This window comes from Epinephelus fuscoguttatus, linkage group LG11, assembly GCF_011397635.1.
Source record: "Epinephelus fuscoguttatus linkage group LG11, E.fuscoguttatus.final_Chr_v1".
Classification (NCBI taxonomy): Eukaryota; Metazoa; Chordata; class Actinopteri; order Perciformes; family Serranidae; genus Epinephelus; species Epinephelus fuscoguttatus.
This window is the reverse complement of record NC_064762.1, coordinates 32,239,046-32,259,453: the sequence shown is the minus strand read 5'-3', so window position 1 is coordinate 32,259,453 and position 20,408 is coordinate 32,239,046. Positions and strand designations below refer to the sequence as shown.

Sequence of the window (20,408 nt, the reverse complement as noted above, 5' to 3'; positions counted from 1 at the left end):
TTCACATAAAACATGGCCAAAGTTTCAAATAATTGGTAAACATATGCAAAAGTTTGAGGAATAACCTCAGGCTCCAGATCAGTCTGAATACTTTGTTTCCAATGTTTGTTTTGTTTCTACTTTCAAGAAAAGTTGGCGTCAGCTTGTTTTAGAGTTCTTCATACAGTCATCTGCTCCAGGCACACTTCACCAAGTGTTTACATTAGCCTACACTGCCACAGGTATCTACATGCTAAAGTCAGGGAAACATGTAATCTTGTTCGCAGATATTGTAAATTTCTCCCCTATTTCAGATCATATTCCTGCTGGAACATGTCTCATTGCAAAGATTTTGGTTTAGAAACTTTTACTGATGATTTTTCATGGTAGAAAGTGGCGCTATACTCAGAGACACAGACATACGGAAAGCCCTGAAAGCTGACCAATCAGAGCAGATTGGGCTTTTTAAGGAGGGGGGCTGAATACAGGTGTTCCAGCACAGACAATTTGAGCATTAAAGCATGTAAATAATCTATCAGAGTAGAAACCCAAAATACAAGTATGAGGCTGATTTTAAGCATAATAAGTCCCCTTTAAGTCTCATTTTTAGGGTTAAGGTTAGATCTAGGTTTAAGTAAAGACTACTGTATTCCCGTCAAGTACAGCTGCACGGATGTGTGTGTGTGTCTGTTCTAAACACAACATGTACCTTCATGTGTTCAGATAAATGTGTGTTCACCCTTTTAATGTGTTTTTACTTGTCTCTTACCTGGGGATTGACTTGACCTGCACACACTAAGAGGACAAGATGAAGTAATGTCTAAGAAGCTTATTAATATGTCAGCTTTAAAAAAAGATGTATTTTATCTCTTTTCTAATCATTACTTTTATGTCTTTTATGTCTAATGATCTCATCTCTGATGTGCCATGTTTAGACTATCACATTATCATTATTATTTTTACCGACTGAGAGTGAAAGTGAAAACTTAATGGTGCTGTGAAGTGTTTGCCTGTTTAAATACCTGTGTGTGTGTGTGTGTGTGTGTGTGTGTGTGTGTGTGTGTGTGTGTGTGTGTGCATTTGTGTGTGAGCTCCACCCAAAGGTGCTGCAGGCAGGTTAAAATAAACAGAGGTATTTTGTGTGATATTGTGGCAGTTTCTATCACTTATATCAGCTTGTTCTGAGCCCTCACTGGAGTTTCGCTTCAATAAGAGGCATCAAGGTTTTACGTGACACCATAGTTGTGAGTTGCATGCAGCAAAAAGCTTGTGCCTCTCATGTAATTAGTGTTTATGTACATTCAGAAGGGCAACCACACAATGCAAAAGTATCGTGCAGCAGGATAAAATGTCTCTGAACCTTCAAAGAGACTTCTGTGGATCTAAATCCTTCAGTTATATTTATTTTTAACAGAAACAGTTGGTTATATCTCACGTAAAGATGATGAGACATGAGATCCATAATCATCTCAAATTTTCTCAGACACACTGAAAACACTGGGGAGGAAGTACAAAAAAATCAACTCTGATAAGCCTCCCTTCATCATGTCAGTACTCACATAAATCTTGTCTTTGCTGTATCTCACACGAACATTGTTGAGTAGAGTGGCTTCATTCAAGTACATCAAGGAACCTGAGGTAGAGAAAAAAGTACATTAATGTTATTGGAAGAACAGGGGCAAGCTAACATATTTTTAGAGGAGAAAAAAAAAACAGGTAAAAACAAGAAACTTACAATTATCCTCCACATGTTTGTTGACGTCATCCTCTGCAGGGAAGACTTGGTTGATAGCAGCCAAAAAAGTCTGCAAAAAATGGACAAAGGAAAATTGATGGATGGAAATGGATTATAAATCTTTAAGTCAAAAAGTTCATTTGAGTTCAACATCACGAGACATTAAACAAAATCACAAGACATCAAACACAGAATCAATCAGTCAGAATTCCATGAATTACCCATTAATTTAATTGTTAGATTAGTCTCCTAACCTCCTTGGGATTCAATAATTGGGTTTATTTATGGACAAAAGCTTCTCATAAAATCATATAAATATAAATTTTGATTAAACAGAACCCACATCAGCAAACGACACATGAATGTACGAGGCTTTGCTATTGTTTTTTTGCGCTGTTTTCAATCTCTGATTCACAATTCAACTCTGTGTCAAGTTTTACAAGTAGTTTCCTGCCATCAGTTATTGTATAAGACAGCTGTTATTAATTTGTTTTGCAACCAAGTCACAGACAGGGTTTTCTCCATTTATGGAGACACACTTCTTTATTTTACATTATAAGAGTGGAACTTGAAGTAATATATTCATCCAGAGGGATAAATATAGCAGCTGCTCCAGCTGAAAGCCTGATGAATTATTTGAAGGCAGAGGGTAACAGGATCAGAGGGAGAGAGGAGGCTGGACACAGACAGAGCTCAGTCAACACCTCCGCAGCATTGAGTCGGCACTCTGCATTATTAACAGTCTGATAAACTAACAACACATGATATATGACAAAAGATTTCATACTCAAAATCTGACTAAGAGAAGAATGCAACTAAAAACTCTGGAGACAGGGATGAGATGTTGTAGAAGCTTTGGGCAAAGTCTCAACTGAAAATTTTGGTTTTTCATCTCTAATGCCTTAATGAGGTCAGGGTCAAAAAGTACCTGTCAGTGGTGGAAAATAAAGTAAGTTGATTGAAGTACAGAGCACCGCCCACTGGCAGTCCCATCTTTCTCATATTACAGCTAAACAGTACACTAAAATATGTTTCAGAATACATCTGAGGTGAGAAATAGGTAATGCAGTAACATAATCTTGATTCATATTTGATCAGCCCTGCCTAGTTTAACAATTTGATCGCAGTTCAATTAGTGATTGACATGACTGACTACTGCGTTAGAGATTTCTTGGCTCTGATTGGTTGTTTTCAGTCACATGCAGTAAGGCCATTAGGAGTGCTACAAGAAAATGGAGTAGGCAGAGGAGTATGATTTTTTTTCAGCGATTATCCGTCTCATTTAGTGCTAGGTGAACATTGAGACAGTTTCAGCAAATTTAACATTTTTTTCTTAATTAAAGTTACCAACTACAGCTTTCACGATCTCATCACTTTAGGGCTCCAGTTTCTAAAGGTGATGCTTATTTTAACTACTTTATATGATAGTGTGTAGTTTAATCTGTAATAATATATCATAAGGTATTAGTTGATTCATATTTTATGTTAATAATCTAAATCTACAAAGTAACTACCATCCAAAGCTGTAAAATAAATACAGGGAAGTCAAAAATACAATATTTATCTTATTTATATAAATGTAGAGGAGTGGAAGCATGTAGCAGTAGCATTAATTTGAATACTCATGTACATGTACAAGTACATCACAACTCATATTTAAGCTTAAGTAAATGTACTTAGTCACATTCCACCACTGTGTGTACGCTGTACTTCTACGTCACTACATTTCACAGAGAAATATTGTACTTTTCACTCTATTTAGTTGACAGGTGGAGTTACTTTTCAGATTACAATTTTACATAAAAAAAAAACATGTGATAAGATTATAAAACACAATGTACTGTCAAAGATTAAAACAGGGATTTCCAGCCTGTCCCTTTATGAACGTCAGCTTCAAGGTGTTGTTAGCAGTTCCAAAGAAACATGTCATTGCAAATTAACAATTTAATTTAAGCAAACTGACCCTGTAAGGTGTTAAAAGTGGTACTCTGAGGTTCACTTTTACTCCCAAAGCTCAGATGCACTGGCTGTGCACACATTCAACATTGTTGCAGCTAAAATCCATCATGCTGAACTAATACAGCAGAGGTTTATGAGTGCACATGTGACCTCAGTGTTTTGGAGAAGGGGGTGCTGGGTGTTGTATTTCTGTGACCTGCAGGCTGATCACTGCCAGCTACTGTAGGCTCCAACAAGCACCCTCTGCAGGGCCAAGCTATTTAATCTGCCCTATTAAAGAGGCGCTGCAGGCCTCCAGTACTCCAAGGCTGCAGAGCCAAGGTGACGTACAGTCAATTCATTCTTTCCAGTGGTGGCATGTTCCACATTCTTAGCCCAAACTGGACGGATTCCACAATGCTGTGCCACGTGAGGAGAATGGAGGGGAGAAAATAGTGAAGAAAGAGGAGGTGGAGGGGAGGTGACGCAAGGCCAATAATCTGAGGAGAAAAAAAAAAGAAGCTAAACAGTGTTGACCCTTTCATCACCACTAAGATGGAGGGATAGCAAATGGGTGCAGACTGTCCTACATATGACCCTCTCACACAGCTGATGAGTCCATCTCGCAAGTGACTGTCAATATACGCACCACCATGACTGACCTTAATTTTGTTGTTAATGTTAAGTTAATGTTTCTTCAGGGTAAAAGCCATTATTTGAATGGTATTCACTGACTATAATTTTAACATTTAACAGCTTTTGCAGGAGCTCCTCAACAGATTTCTCAGCAAATACACTTAAGTGTATGTATAGCCTTCATATAGCCTACATTACAGTGTCATTACATTGGGTTTACTTGCAATGGCACCTCAGTAATGAAAAATTGTTTACTTCAGCCCACAACCCAATTTGTCTATGTCTGAATATTTTCCAGAGCCTCAGGTTTTATTTTTGCTCTTCAAAAGCAGACATTGTTTTTAGTTTATTTAAGTACAAGAAGGAACCCAGATGAAACTCTGCCCTGTGGTGATGAGTAACTCCTCTGCAACACTTAGTAGTTTTAGGTGGAATTAAGTGGCCTAGCTTAATACAGTTTATCCATCTGTCCAGTATCTCTAGCTACTACTAAGTACTAGTAGCTTAGTAGTACTAAGTACTAGCTCCCCACTTAGCCTACAGACATAATGCTAAGTTTAAGTCTAGCTCCATACTTTGCCTACAAACATTATGGCCAGTTTAAGTCTAGCTCCATACTTAGCCTTAAAACATTATGCTAAGTTTAAGTTCTAGCTCCATACTTAGCCTTAAAACATTATGCTAAGTTTAAGTCTAGCTCCATACTTAGCCTACAAACATTATGGCCAGTTTAAGTTCTAGCTCCATACTTAACCTACAAACATTATGCTTACTTAAAATGTAGCTCCACATTTATCCTACAGACATTATGCTAAGTTTAAGAACTAGCTCTACACTTAGCCTACAGACATTATGCTAATGTTAAGTACTAGCTCTACACTTAGCCTACAGACATTATGCTAAGTTTAAGTACTAGCTCTACACTTAGCATACAGACAATATGCTCAGTTTATGTCTAGCTCCACATTTAGCCAACAGAAATTATGCTGAGTTTAAGTCGAGCTCCATACTTCAAAATCAAAATACTTCAAGAAATGTCAACCTTTTCCTTTACCTCAAGCTCCTAGCTTAACAGTCAAACAGAGTGTGCTGGCACCTTGTTCACTGCTAGTATACTAGCAGCTTGGCATGCCCTTCACTACAGAGCAGGCTTTGTAGCACTAGCATTAGCCCCCAATTGAACTAAGCAGAAAGTTAAGCAAAAATCACACCTGTCTCCCTTATGCTCGTTACCTTCCTTACTTTGGCAGGGAGCAAACCTGCAACCAGACTGTGTCCCTGGGGTCACAAAGTCTCAGAGGACCAGAGTTACAGGGAAAAGAACTTAAAATCTCACATTTAATCAGTCTGTTTTTGCCTTGATATCTGTTATAATTCCTCCTAGAAGGCTTTAGAGGTCTCTAAACTTCAGATCACTAAAAATCAGTGTAAAAAGACAGAATTGACAGCCTCCACTCCTTCCCAAACACTTCTCTCTCCATCACCAGCAGAGAGGAGGATCAAAGTGTGGACACCCTCTGTGATACACACACACACTCATCAGGGGACAAAGACTCATCCATTGTTACTGATAGTATGACAGGGTATCATGCTCTCTGTCCTTCTCCTGACGTCCATCACAGGAGGTCTGCCAGCGAGTGAACACATCGTCAGACACTGGCACAAACTGGCTGCAGCAGGACAGACTGGACATTGTTCTGACTGTTACAGGCCTCGGCTGCAGCCCGCAAACTCACTCAGAGAACAGATCTGAAGAATGCAAGTTTTTTATGTTTCTAAAGCAATGGCATATAGTGCCATATACTGCCCTACTAACTGTCCACGCCTACAGAGGATGACTGTTTGATAGTCACACTAACTCATAAACAGGTGGAGTAAATATTCCTGGAGTCAGACAGTGACCATGTACAGTACTGTGGGTGATAAAAACTGTATAACTGGCTGCATCATTGCAGGATTACTGCTGTAAAAGTGCTGCTACTCAAGCTGAACTACACTCTACAGTAAATGGTCAGCTAGCCAGTTAGATTTTGTGGTAGACTATAATGTTGATCAATAAAATTATAAGATTTAAGAATATAATTTAGAGAGAAGAGGAAGAGGTGCTGCAGTGATGCATGAAAAAAGACTTTTATGACTCCCACCAACAGGTGGAACAATTAAAAAACACACTTTTCCCATTAAAAGTTCCACATATGATGGACACCACACACAGTGCAAACACACTGCTGGCCCTGAGATCCCTGTTCCCATTAAAGAGTGACAGTCCTGTGTTTTATGGGCCAACTGTACACAGAATTAGCGAGGAGGCTCTTTCAAAAGGGAGCACTCAGTCACAGAGGCCTTCTGGGAAAAGATTACCAAGATGGACATGAAGCCTTATGGGTTACCATGGTGACAGGCTCTCGCTGACATTAAAAGCTTTGCTAAAGGGCAATATGGCACCTGATCCAGCAGAAAAGTGAATTAATGCTGAACTGAGGGGGGGAATCAAGGAAAGCCTGTTTGTCTTGCTCTGAAGAGCCACTTGACTTCAGATAGTGCTGATTCATTTTGTACTCAAGCACGTTAGACCTGCAGGCTGTAAACCGTAGGGTCTAGAGGTGAATCACTGAGTGAATGATGCTTTATTGCTTCCAGACCTGTGGCCACTTCCACGTGAGATTAAGTGGCACATTAAATCATTAGCACGCTGAAGGTAAAAGCATATCGGAAGAGGTTCGGCAGGAAACTAAAGATCTGAAGGACCAGAGTGAATCTGTCTGAGCAGCAAATATGGACTCTTTTGAGACGTTTCAAGGGCTTTAAATTCCCTTCGATGCACTTCTGAAAAACGGACATGGAAAGTATATTCAGAGTGCCACTTTAAAAGCATACTCCAGTGATTCAGCACTAATGCTGTTGGACTCATGATGGAAAGTTTTAAAAAAGGATCAAAATCAATGCAGCAGAGCCAGAGATATCGTTATCCCACACAATCTTCTCCCTTGTCAAAACCTGGTGCCTGTATTACCCACAGTGCAACTCTAGATTCAGGTGTGTTATGCTAATAGCGGCTAATGTATCCTGGAGCCTCTAGCCTGCAGTGGAGAGGAGCAGCGGGCTACAGACCTCTGGTAAGATCTGGAGAGGAACCGATTGCCATTTTCTTGGCCGACTTCAATTTCTGATTTTTTAAAAGTCTGACCTGCCGGATCCGATGTTCTTTCTTTCAAAGAATTGACAGTGTATCAAACATTTGTATAACTTTTCTTTAAAGACAAGTTCAGTCAAAGCTCATAAAAAAAACTTTGACTACTTTCACTTAAACTCAAAAAAGTGCTCCAGGTTACTGGACAGAGCTTTTGTAGAAATAAAATCTAGCTGAAAATAAACTGCAGTACATCCCACTTTGTCCCACATGTTTTATGAGAACAGGTTGCAGCAGCTGTGACAGCTGTGGTGCATGCATCTGTTTTTGGTCGGCACAGGATCGACTGTATCTGCAACTAACCGGTCACTGGTCGTATCCAATCAAGCTGAAAATCTCCTGATTCAGGTCAACTTTGGTGAGATCACTTCGTTCTAATCCCCACACAACTGATGCTGACTCAAGTGACACCACATGAGTCTTCTCCACAGCAACAGCTGCTAAGGTTCATGGGTACTGTAATGCCAGCACACTAAACTGGCAGACAAAATGCCCCGGGTCAGGAATGAAGGTGAAACACTTGTTCAAAAGCCAAAAAAACCCTAATGTTTTAATTTGAAAATACAAAAGAGGAAAAATGTACATATGAGACCAGCCATACTGAGCTCGCTTACCTTTCCTTTCTGTTTAAGAGGTTCGATGGTGAGGCTGTCAGCTCCAATGTCCACTATAGTTCCCAGCTGGAACCCGTCCGTTGGGTGGGGCGCCCACACCGGCTTCCCATCCTCCATCGCACCACTCTGAGGACTCTGGAAAACATGACATACAGAACAGTCGGAAGTGTGTTTTCTACCATCTGAAACTTACGTTTCCTTTATTTGACATTAAAGTTCAAGTGATTGTTTATGAGCTGTCAATTACAGCACTTGTGCTCCTGAAATCTGCTGCAGTCCTCTTTTAAAATACAAAATGTGTGGCTGCCATGAAGCAAAGAAGCATTTCTGTCTTCCTTAACCAAGATTTAAGCCATTTTCCTCCACAAACAGGCTGCACCAATGACAACAAAATACCTACATGCACTTTTATTATTTGATATAAGCATCAGCAAGCCCAGTCTATTACGAGGGTATTTAAACTTTGTAGGAGTATTTTCTCTCCTTTGATCAGGTTTATTAGCCTTTGCAAAACTACTTCAAATGAATCTAAACACTTTTCAAGGCTGGAACAACATTTAAAGCACATTTTATTACTTCCTTGTACAAAAACCTTTTTAGTGGCAAGAGTTCCCTAGATTTTTTAATGTCGAAATTAACCCGCCTACATCTGTAACAGTTGCCGTAGTGGTTGATACGTGGTCGCTTCAGTATGGAGATGAATTATTGAAAATCAAAAACAGAAGTGGCTGTCGAACTGTTGAGCACACACAAACTGCATCGACTCACATGTGTCCTGACTGAGCTCTCTGGGGCTTTGTGGCAGCCAACAAACCAATTACAGTGTTATTGAGTCAAACTAGCAGCTGATCGTGTTACAGTGGTGGTGATGTTGTAACAGAATGAGGGCCTCTTCCTCGGGGACGACCTCTGATACTCACAGTCGAGACTGATGTACTGTGCAAAAAAAAAAACTGTTCAGGTCAAGTACTGCTGCTTTCTAATTCTCATCTGAACACAAGAGTACACATTTAGAATTAACTTCAATAAACTACATAAATTAAAAATAAGTTAGTTATGTAAGTTAAGTTATGGAAAGGCATCAGGAATTATGTAACTATGTTAAAATATATTTCTGTTGGACTTAACGATTTATATACTTCACATTGTAATAGTTCAACCATTTTAAGAATCCATAATCTATCATTTAAGCCATTGATCAGAGAGAAATGCCAAACATTCTCTGTAAATTGAAAATCTTATGGGCTTTGGAGTGAAAGCTTTTTACCATTGTCGCACATTTCATGTAATTAAGGTTAAAGCTGGGGAAGGCAGTATAGTGTAGCCGGTTTAGATAGAGCAGCTGTCAATCAGGCCAATCACAACTCGTAAACTGTGGTCAAACTAGGCAGCGCTAATCAAATATGAATCAAGATTCTGTTACTGCATTGCCTATTTCTTGTCTCAAATGTTTCCAGAAACATATGTTAGTGTACTTTGTAGTTGTAAAATAAGAAAGCTTGTAACTCTGTTGCCATGTTGAAAACAATCAGGCCAAAAATGAAGCACCACCCACTGGCTGGGGCAAACTTTTTCATTTTACAGCTTAACAGTTTCTGGAAACATCTCAGGTGAGAAATAGGCAATCCCTATCAATAATGGAAGTAACTGTTACTAATTGGTGATTTTTGATGTATAATTAAGATTTATTATCATTATAATTATCACTTTAGCTGTTCTGTGATATTTCACTTAGGCAGTGCCTTGCAATAAATGATATTACCCTGCTAATATATTCACAGTGACAATGTCAAGATGCAGGTGTTTCGAAGGTTCACCATAATCAGCATCTTAGTTCAGCATGTAAGCATGCTAATGTTTACTAATAATACAAAGTACAGCTAAGGCTGATGGGAGCATCATTAGTTCTGCAGGTATTTGATCACAAAAAGTCTTGGACACATTAAAATGTTGACCTGATGAGGGCACTAGATGAAAAGACAGAGGATCACCAAAGTTATTAGGATGATCCTCTGGGGAACATGTATGTCTGTACAAAATTTTGTGCCAATTCATCAAGTCGATGTTGAGATATTTTACAGAACAGCTAAATATGTTGACCTGTTGATGGCTCTAAGCCAAAGGATCATCAAAGTCATGCTGATTCATCATCTTTTTCTTGTTGGGATATCATTCTAAAAACCAGACCCATACATAGAAAATGACGTGTTAATGAGACCAGCTGTAGTTCATTAGTTCCAACCTTTGTTATCTCCTTGAACACAAGCAGCCAGAGGGACACAAGACCACAAACTACCACCATGTGTGAGAAAACAGGAAAAACAAGCCACCAACCACCCCCGGACTGAACACAGTGTGTTTACATGCACACTGTGTTCCAGCCCAGAGATCATCCTTTATTCAGGATGAACTGCGTAGGTAGGGCTCCAGATGCTGAGTCCTTATATGATGATTATACATCCCAGGACACACAACTAATGACTTTAGTGTTCGTTAGTCTCTAAAGTATTTGTGATCTGTGTTTAGAGGAACGTCTACAGAAACAACTTTAATGCCAACTGGGAGCATCCTGATGCTGTTCATATGAATGAGCTGAGGTCACTGAGCACTGACTCCAGTGCCAATAAGATCTGAGACTCTGAGCCAAGTCGTGTCTTACAGTTTCCATCCACACAGCTGAAGCTGCTCACAGCTCTCAGCAGCTCTCTCTTTACAGGGTGGCTTGCTGCCAAACTGCAAACTTAATAACAGCAGTGAGTTTTCTATGGGAACTTAAAATAATTACCCCACAGTTGAGCACTGTCTGAGCGCCACAGTGAGAGGCTATCAAATTGAATAAAGGATTATAAACCATAACCGCCTGAGAACAACTGTCTTTTATTAGCAGCCTGATGAGTCCTGTGACTGGAGGATAACCGGTTTCCTTCAGTAGTTCAGGTGTTCATCACTCTCTAAGTGATGCTAGGGGTTTGAATGCATTACTCCTTTGTATCGGCAAAAGAAACAACCTGTGTTGATGTTATAGGTTAGAGGTCAAAGACCCTGTCCTGTAGCTCAGAGGTCACAGGCTCAAGCACAGCAACAACAGACACTGTGTTCATCATGACCAAAAATGAATGCTTATTATGACTCAATCTCACACACACTGTCCTGATGCCCCAAATACTCACTGGAGCACCAAATGTGGATTAATACGCTGCAGAAAATAGTCCCAAACAAAAGCACTCTTTCCTTCTGTTTGATTGTTACGTATACCCTCCACTAAACCACTGTCCTAAATGACAATGATGTAATGGTTTAAGGTTATGGTTAAGTTTAGGGATAGACTGTAGTTAAAGTTTAAGCAAACCATCTTATGCACATACATGTGAGGGGAATTTTCACCTGGATTCCTCCCTGAACAAACAGCAGAATAAGCCCTGAACACTGTGCTGCTTCAGCCTGATTCAGGGACGTGTGAGGCCCGAGGGCAGCATGACTAATAAAGATCAAAGGTTGCTGGTAACTCATTGTTGAGGCTGTAAAATTTCCCCAGCGAACAAAGCACCAGCCTGAAATTGACTATGTGATATAAAAAGAGGCCATTTAAGGAGATCTGTCAGTGCCAGGCAGTAGGTCAAATACTGCTCCACCTGCAACACAAACTGCTCTGAGATCAATAACAGTGAAGTTTGTGTGAAGGCAATTTTCTCAGTCCTGCTGCTGGAACAGGTGGTGGTACCAACTCTGAGATGTTATGGAGGTCAGACCTAGACAAAAGGACGTTGATGTGTCACGTGTGGCATAGATTTACGGTTACAGTGACATAGATAGAGTGCAGCAGGGATGGGTCCTTAAACACGGTAATGAGTTAGCATTTTTGCACTTCCTTCCTTCGTCTCAAAGTCAGTATGTTTTTTAAATGGGTTTTTGGTTCAATCTCTGAAATAAGGTCTGTGGTGAACACAAGACAGTTTCATGTTTTGTTCTATGACATAAAATACATGTGTGGATATCCCACTCGTGAACACTGAAGTTTTCAAAAATGTAGTCTTGAAAAAGGCAGTTGCTAACTAGTGGCTAAATGAGACTACAGTGGTTGTCAGGGATATTAAGGCCAAACACGAAAACTCTGTTACCTTAGTAGGGGTAATGCTAGTTCATTTATGGCCCAAAGTAAGTGTTTTACTTCTGCAATGCATTTACACCTCAAAAATAATAAAGCTGGTATTAATTTGTGAAGTCTTTCTCACTGAACCTTAGTGTAATTATCATAAACATTTGTTTGCCAAGAGCTTATTTCTGCAATAATCCAAAATCCAATGGAAAAATCCTACTGGCTGGGGGTCTGTCTCTCAAAGCTGCTGCCCGCTCTCACTAATGTTAACTACATGAATGTAAACTTGAATTAGCCGCAGCTGTCAGCCTTTGACTCTGGTTAGCAGACAGCTTAACTATTAGCAACGTTTCTTTTTATCTCAGTAAACGCTTCATCAGTTTTGACACATTTTATTTACTTTATTGTCAGACTCTCTTTTGATACGTCCATCTTCCTTTTTAGGGTTTCCTTGCAGTGTAGGCAGCTGTTGCCAATGCTGGGATAGCAACGTGCTCCACAGGATTATATGCCATTAAATCAGGCTTTCACAAAAGGGACATGCACCTGCATCTGCGTCTGTAGAACAGCCAATAGGAATGCTCTCTCTTTGAAATGACCTGTGATTGGCCAAAGTCTTCCGTCATGGGCTAGATTTCCTAAAGCCTGAAAACAGAGCCAAGAGGAGGTGAAGTCTAGTATTCCCTAAAACCACTTGAATTACAATATGCTCAAAGTTTTATATGGTGTTTTGCCCAATGATGCCAAGGTAAAACTGCCTACCCCAGCTTTAATGAAAACATTCAAATCTCCCACAGGGAACATTTATTACTGAAACTGTCTGCAGTGCTCCTGCAGCTGCTGCTGCTGTAAGGCACTTTGACTGAAAGTGATGGCTAAATGGCTTTCAACATCAGCCTCTGATCAATATAATAACCTTACATCGTGAATTAATTCAATTTAAGTTGATGCATTTCTCTGATTCAATTAGGTTGAAAGTTACAGTAAAGCACAGTCACAAAAAGCTGGCTTGTTAACAACTGACTGCAGCAACATGAGTAATGAAAAGACAAGATCGAACCTGCTCCAACCAAACTCCGTGTTCAGCCCACACACCATCACTGACACACTGAACATCTTCTACCAGCATGCAGGATGTGATGTAATCCTGAGCTGTTAAACTGGGTTGAGCAACACCAATAAAAACTCTATGTGGATGAAAGATAAAAGAGGTTATTAAATGTGGGTTATTACAGTTAATGATGTTGGGGATGATGCTGTGTTCCTGCAACCTGGTAAATTAAAGATTAAGGGACTTCCTGATGGTGGAATGTAGTCAAACAGTTGTTCAAGCTGCAATTGAAAGTAGCTAAACCAGCTAAAACTTCTCCATGTGAGGATTCCTTCGGTGTTTATCGTTCAGGAGGATTTACAAGGAGCCAAATATTCCGCAGAGGTCTCTCCCTCTCAAAAACAAATAGACCTGGTGATTTAAACCAGTAACAACACAGCTTCAAGCAATTTCACATTAAAAAATCTGTGTTTTTGTACAACGCTCTTGTCATGAAGGGGCTGCTAACTTCAGTGGCCAACATGAAATGCAAATGGCCCTATCTAGAGCCAGTGTTTGGTTTGCCTGTCCTGGGCTACTGTAGAGAAATGGCAGACTCAATGGACAATGACCTGCTCCCTATGTAGATATAAACAGCTCATTCTAAGATAATGAAAATGCCATAATGATTATTTTCAGGTGATGATACACTAAAGAAAACATACTCCTAACATTATATTCAATTTCTGTCAATACATTCCTATAAATCCTACACAGAGTTCAAGTATTGTGTTTCTGAATGTTATGGTGCTATTTCCATTTAAGAACTAAAGGTTAGATTGTTTATCTTTTCATAATTGTCAATCATTTACAGACCAAAGCATTATCAACTTCAGTTGTAGCATGAGAAATTGCAGCAAAATGCACTTCTAAGAACCGAACAATGTCTACTAAAAAAAACAAAACAAAGCAGCCTTTGAAAGAGATGCACACCATCATTTTGGCCTCAAACGGGAACATCAGACGCAGCCTCTGGACCACCAGAGAAGCAAAGGAGGACGGGATTTAATTACTGTATTTACTTTTCCAAATGTTAGCCTTACTTATTACTCTCTGTCCTCACCACCCCTCCAAGAAACATGATCTAGGGGAAAACAATGCAAATTCAAACTGTTCCTCAACACCCATCCCTACCAATGTGACTCAGGTGTTATCTGGTGACACATTCTATTAATGGTCTTTAATTTACATTAAGGCTGCAATCAACAGTTGGAAAGCCGAACGTACCATAAAGGTTTGTATACGCTTGTATGTAAATATTGCAAATGCTCAAACTCATTTACTCAACATATCATTTTTTATCTACATTTTTTTACATTAAACTTAAAAAACTCTTTACTCCACAATAAATGTAACACTGCAGCTAAATTTATCCCCAAAAATCTCACCCGGCAGACGTTTGATCCTTCTAGTCTGTAGCAGCTAATTCAGAAACCTCAACAACAGTCAGCTAATGGCAGAGCATAGCCTCGACTCCACCACTCCTCATCACATTAATGTGTTTTTATAAAGGCCTTAAACCAAAATGGTACACTCTATTTGCAGCCACTGCCCTAAATATTAAAAATCCTGCTGCACAGCTAACATGTATCGAGCTGTCAGCGTCCTCTGGAACATTATTTCCATTAACATCCTCAGTCATGTGAGAAATTAAAGATGCAAGCAGAGCTGAGAAGTGAATATCTGCTGATGGGTCCCAGTGCAGCCATCAGAGTGTGAGCCAGAGTGTGTTACTAATCCAGCAGGCACAGAAGCATTATGCTAACTGCTTTTCGGATTTTGCACCGGAGGAACGGTGGGCGTACACGTTAAATTGAGGGAGAAAATGCAAATAAAATGGCTGAGGAAGTTCTTTTTCCTTTACTACAACAGTCAATAGCATTTAAAACAACGACTTGCGGGAGTTTATTTTTACCATTTTCACTTCAGCAGATGATGGTAGCATTCACCATGTCTTTATCAGTCCTGGGAGTCCAGGCGCCCAGCGTCAGGGGGGGTCAAAGGGTACAGGTGACCCCAGCCCAAGACCAAGGGGGGCGCCATGAAAAGATCTATGGTTAACCCTTAAATGGGATCAAGTACAACAATTTACTTACTGACTTTAATCACTGACAGTACAAGTTATATGTATTTACATCATACATAAGTGTAACTTTATAATTAAAACACATTTCCTCGTGCCATCTGATAATACTCTGATACTAACTGGGTATGACCGGAAAAGTGAGAGTTGAAACTCTCACACTATTTCAGTTCTGCACACAATTTGACCAAAATTTAATTAAAGTGGCCCCCAAGATTAAATGAATAGGGCTAAAGGAAGAAAACACTTGTTCACTCCTGATTTGATTTTAAAATAAGATAAATATATATATATATATATAGAGAGAGAGAGAGAGAGAGAGAGAGAGAGATAGATATCTATATATATATATATATATATATATACTTTATTAATCCCCCTGAGGGGTAATTCAATTTTTTTCACTCTTTTGTCATTAACACACAGGTCCGAAAGACACACACATGCACAAACAGGACCTATACATGCAGGACTGCCATGGACAGGCGCCCGGAGCAGTTGGGGGGGTTCGGTGCCTTGCTCAAGGACACCTCGGCAGTGCCCAGGAGGTGAACTGGCACCTCTCCAGCCACCACTCCACGCTCCATATTTGGTCCGGATGGGACTTGAACAGGCGACACTCCGGTTCCCGACCCAAGTCCCTATGGACTGAGCTACTGCCACAAGTACAAGTGGATACAAAATTGATGTGGAAATATGATTAATTGGATTATATATATCACAGGATGTATAAAAAAAATGTAAAGGGAAAATGTTGTCTCCCTGCCTGTATTTACTAACAGCAGGCCTGTGTACATTCACATGTACGTCAAGTGATGATTGAAGGTGTCAAGCCCAAGTCGACACCTTCAAATGTCTTGTTTGGTCTGATCAGCACTTCACAGCACTTTGCATCCCAAAACAAAGAGGTCCAGTATTTGGTTACAAGCTCAATATCTCTCACGGTTTACATATTCAAACATACTGATGCTAAAATAGCTGCTAGTTGTTCGCTCTGCTGGGAACAACCGAACACTGGATAAAAGCAGAAAAAGATGCGATATCAAACAAACAATTCAATGTGTAAATGGCTGGGGGTAACAGTTATTTCAGAAGTGCATAACACTAACTCATATGAGAAGTAATGTTAATGCCTGGTGGCAGAGACTTTTATGGTGGCAGTCGGTGTGTCCAAGGCAGCGGTGCATGAAAGACAGGTTGTCAAAACTCTTCTCTCCAGTCTGCAGCTGCCTCAATGCACTGAGGCCGAACAAGTAATGAATGTGAGCATGATGAGCATCAGTTCATGTAAATGTTCCCACGATGTGAACAATGTTTGATTCATCCTCTCAGCCCGGACTCTTTGAACACCAGCAGGCTCAGTTCTCTGCACACTCACTCGGGTGCAGTCGCACTGACAGGCTGCTTTCTTTGCTCTGTGAAAACGTGTACTTTGTAGTATTTTTGGCTTCTAGTTCAACATCCATTACTGAACACCAGAGCTGTAATAACGACCACTTAGGCCAACTATAAGACAAGGATCATGGTCTGAGACAAAAACAAGACAAAAAGGGCGCAGGTTGCTTTAATACTTCTTATGTGTTTGTGTCACAGAGAGATCATGAAAAAATAACTGATTAGGAGAATTATTAGTATTCTTAGATAGCCAATTGTCCTAAATACTGTGTGATCACTGTGTCACACACTTTTTAATAGACTTAAAGAACAGCCAACATACACAGATTGGGATACAAGCACAACACGGACATTTGTAAGTGCTTTGGATTTTGTCACATTTAGGGCCAGGTATTGGTACTCGATACTTTCAAGGTATCGTCCAAAAAAACCCATTGCCAAGTAGTATCAAAACTAGTCCATTCAAACAATACTTGCATGCGATCATTTTTGTACCCAGATCTTGAAAAAAAGAAAAGACTATTTGTCCAATTACCGCAAGTGTTCTTCAATTTAATACAATGTGATTGGTTTAGCCAGGTGTTTTTGACAGACTTGGCAGTTCAGAATGCTGAGAAGCCACCAAATTTGAATGTATGGCTATATGACACACCTGTGGCATCTGGTCGCCTTTTACTCAACTTAATGCTTCTATTCACGTGATGGGTATCACATGAAGCATGAAAAAATGAATCAAATGATGTAATCCATTGGTATCAGAATAACTGTAATGGTCCTGGTATTTGGTACTGGTATTGTAAAGTTTTAAACAATACCCAGCCCTAGTTACATTCATGTTACTTTCTGGACAGTTTACAACCAGATGGCTTCATTAGTGCCAAAATCACACTGTTGTTATCGTAAAAACCTGCAGTTGGTATGTTTGATTCACACCTTTCAAATGGTCTTGGTTAGGTTGTTTGGTCCACTCCAGAGTTTGATCGACAGAATTTTCAAACGTCCTAAAGGTTCTGACACACAACCCGCAACATCCCTGCATCACGTCCAGCAAAGGACCCTTGTTGCACGCTAGTCACCATCTCCCTCTGCTAGCCACTATCAATATAAGCAGAAAATTCCCCTCAAGTACGACAACTGCTACCACAAAAACAGGAAACCAAAGGATGTCCAGAACCCACCCAGTGTTCACACAGGATAATCTATCTAATTTAACTATGCAACAGAAAAAGAAATCACTAGTGTTCCAGGATTCAACTTTGGTGTGGGACTGTGAGACTGATCTTCAGTACATTTGTTGTCACAGTAATCAATAAGCAACAACAAGCCAACTGCATAGGACACACCTGAGTAAGGCTGAAACTCATGAACACCAACTGCTGACATTGACAGTTCATGAAAACTACTTAGCCTGCATGTAAATATATACATCACATTTCTACCACAACGTTTGTTAAAGAAGTACTTGACACTTCCAATAGGGCTGGGCATCGTTTAAAAAAAATTACAATACCAAAACCCTCAAAGTGATACTGATACCAATAAAGTACCTCATTTGGTACCCTATTTTCCTATGTCATTCGATACCCACCTTGTGTCTGGAAGCATTCAGTTGCATAAAATGCCACTAGATGCCTCAGTCATGTAAGTATAGCCTTACGTCAAACGTGTTTAGGCTGAGTATACTCAAGTAATCTTCCCAGACCTATAATATATAACTTGGCTGCCCCTTTAAAGGTTGATGCAAAATAACAACTCCACAAAGTTCCCCCTCTAATTGTTTCGGAAACATCAGACTGCACAGGAGCTGCTGGAAGCATTCAGACATCACGTCATGTTGTAAATGTCAGATAATGACCAAACAAACAGCCCGGGAAATGCAGCTTCATCACTTTGCAGCAGCGTTAAAGCCTGTCGGGAGTCAGGACGTACTGTCCCTTTAACAGAAAATCCTTTAAAAGCGGAGGATGTGGTCGAGATCAGAGCATAAAGGGCAGCAATGAAAACAAACTGTGCTCAGTTGAGATGCCCGAGCCGCAGCAGCTGTCACTTTGTGTGTTCGAGAGGACGACACATTTCACGGCAGCAGAGGAAGTAGCTGTTGGAATCGGCCTGCGGTTATGTGTGTCGACCCACTCTCTCTGCTGACAAACAGCTGATTGTTGGATCTGTGTCGTCGCTCACTGAGAACTCACTGTCATGACCGTTCAGTCGAGGTCACGTGGTGAACTGAGAGCCTGTGATGTGTTCAGGGACACAGACCCTGAGGGCAGATTGACGATGACAGGGCAACAGTCTCAAAGCCTGTCCTGAAATTAAAATGCACGGCTTACATTTTATTTTTGGGACCTTTTGTTTTGTATGTTTCTGAGACATCAGACTCCACTGAACTACAGGAAAGATATGCTGTAGATTTAAAGAGAGAAAAATCTGTGGTAGTCAGTTAACCCTTAAGGCAATTTTTCAAGTAAAAATGCCAAATATTTCCTTGTTCAAGCATCCTGAAAATGTGTACTTGCCCCTTTTTTTGTCTTATGTGATAAAAAAAAGTGAATATCTTGGGTTTGGTCAGTTTCATTTCCAACATGTTTTATTAATAACGTTTATATCTTGAGTTATTGTTGAATATTTAAATCCATGTCATTTTCTTTTAATTTTAATTGTCTGATTATATTTGCCTCATTGTCTTGTAAAATGTTTTAATACTGGATCAACGATGTGAACCACTTCATGACTTTTTGTATAAATACAGTTTATCATTACTTTATTATGAGGAATAGAGACCATCCTGCGACAGGATTACTCCAGCTGTGAAACCGTCATCCGTGACGAAAAACAAATGTGGGCCAGGGATGTAAAGTGGAGGTGTAATGGCCCCTGCCTACTTCCAGTGCCCCTACTCGGACAGTGTGGTCCGAGTAGGGGCGGCCTTTAATTTGATCTCAACTACATACTTGTAAAATTTTGTTAAAGTGGAGAGCCGATGGCCTCTTCTCTACTTCCCACCCCCCTACTTCCAGCCCCCTTGCTCAGACCACACTCATCTTTAAACATGGCCTTCATCTCGATCTCAGCTACACACCTGTAAAGTTTCATAACGACATCTTGCACGGTTGCAACACTGCTGCATTGACAAAAACTGTGCACAGGCTGACAGAAACATTAACACTTGGCAAAGCACTTGAAAACAGTTTTGTGATAGTTCCAACTACGATAGGTGCCTCCAGGAGCACATTTCGCCATGATGACACACACATACACACACGTACACAGACTCATGAGGTAAAAAAAATAATACCTGCTGTTGCAACGTTGTCATGGCTGGTAAAAATTGTGATGAAAATAGCTGTAGCCATAATCGTCATGGTGTCAGCTTTTTTAGGCTGACACCAGTATAAAATTTGATTATAAACTGGCCAATTTTTCTGTTGTATCTCATCACGTGCTTAATATCCAGCAATAAATGTTACAGCTGATCGAGAGCCCTCATTATCAAAACTGACTATAACAGTAAATACAATGTAATAGCAAATTTTGAACAGAACTTGAATGAAACAATTATTGTTTTATATATTTCATAAAATTAATTTATCATTTACTATTATTGTCTGTTCTTTTTGTTTTTGGTTGTTATTCTTTAAGCAGCATCTGTGTA

General features: G+C 39.9%; 1 protein-coding gene across 6 annotated transcripts in view; it reads right to left on the bottom strand.

Moving 5' to 3' along the window:
* myo6a (myosin VIa) overlaps nt 1-20,408 on the bottom strand; it is a 185,631-nt gene that overhangs the window by 150,565 nt on the left and 14,658 nt on the right. For all 6 annotated transcript variants that reach the window (XM_049590924.1, XM_049590925.1, XM_049590926.1 and 3 more), the window contains exons 2-4: nt 8,093-8,227; nt 1,715-1,784; nt 1,539-1,612 (exon numbers count right to left, since the gene is read on the bottom strand). In XM_049590924.1, coding sequence (XP_049446881.1) covers nt 1,539-1,612; nt 1,715-1,784; nt 8,093-8,209 — 261 coding nt within the window. In that variant the 5' untranslated portion in view covers nt 8,210-8,227. The remainder of the gene's footprint in view (nt 1-1,538; nt 1,613-1,714; nt 1,785-8,092; nt 8,228-20,408) is intronic.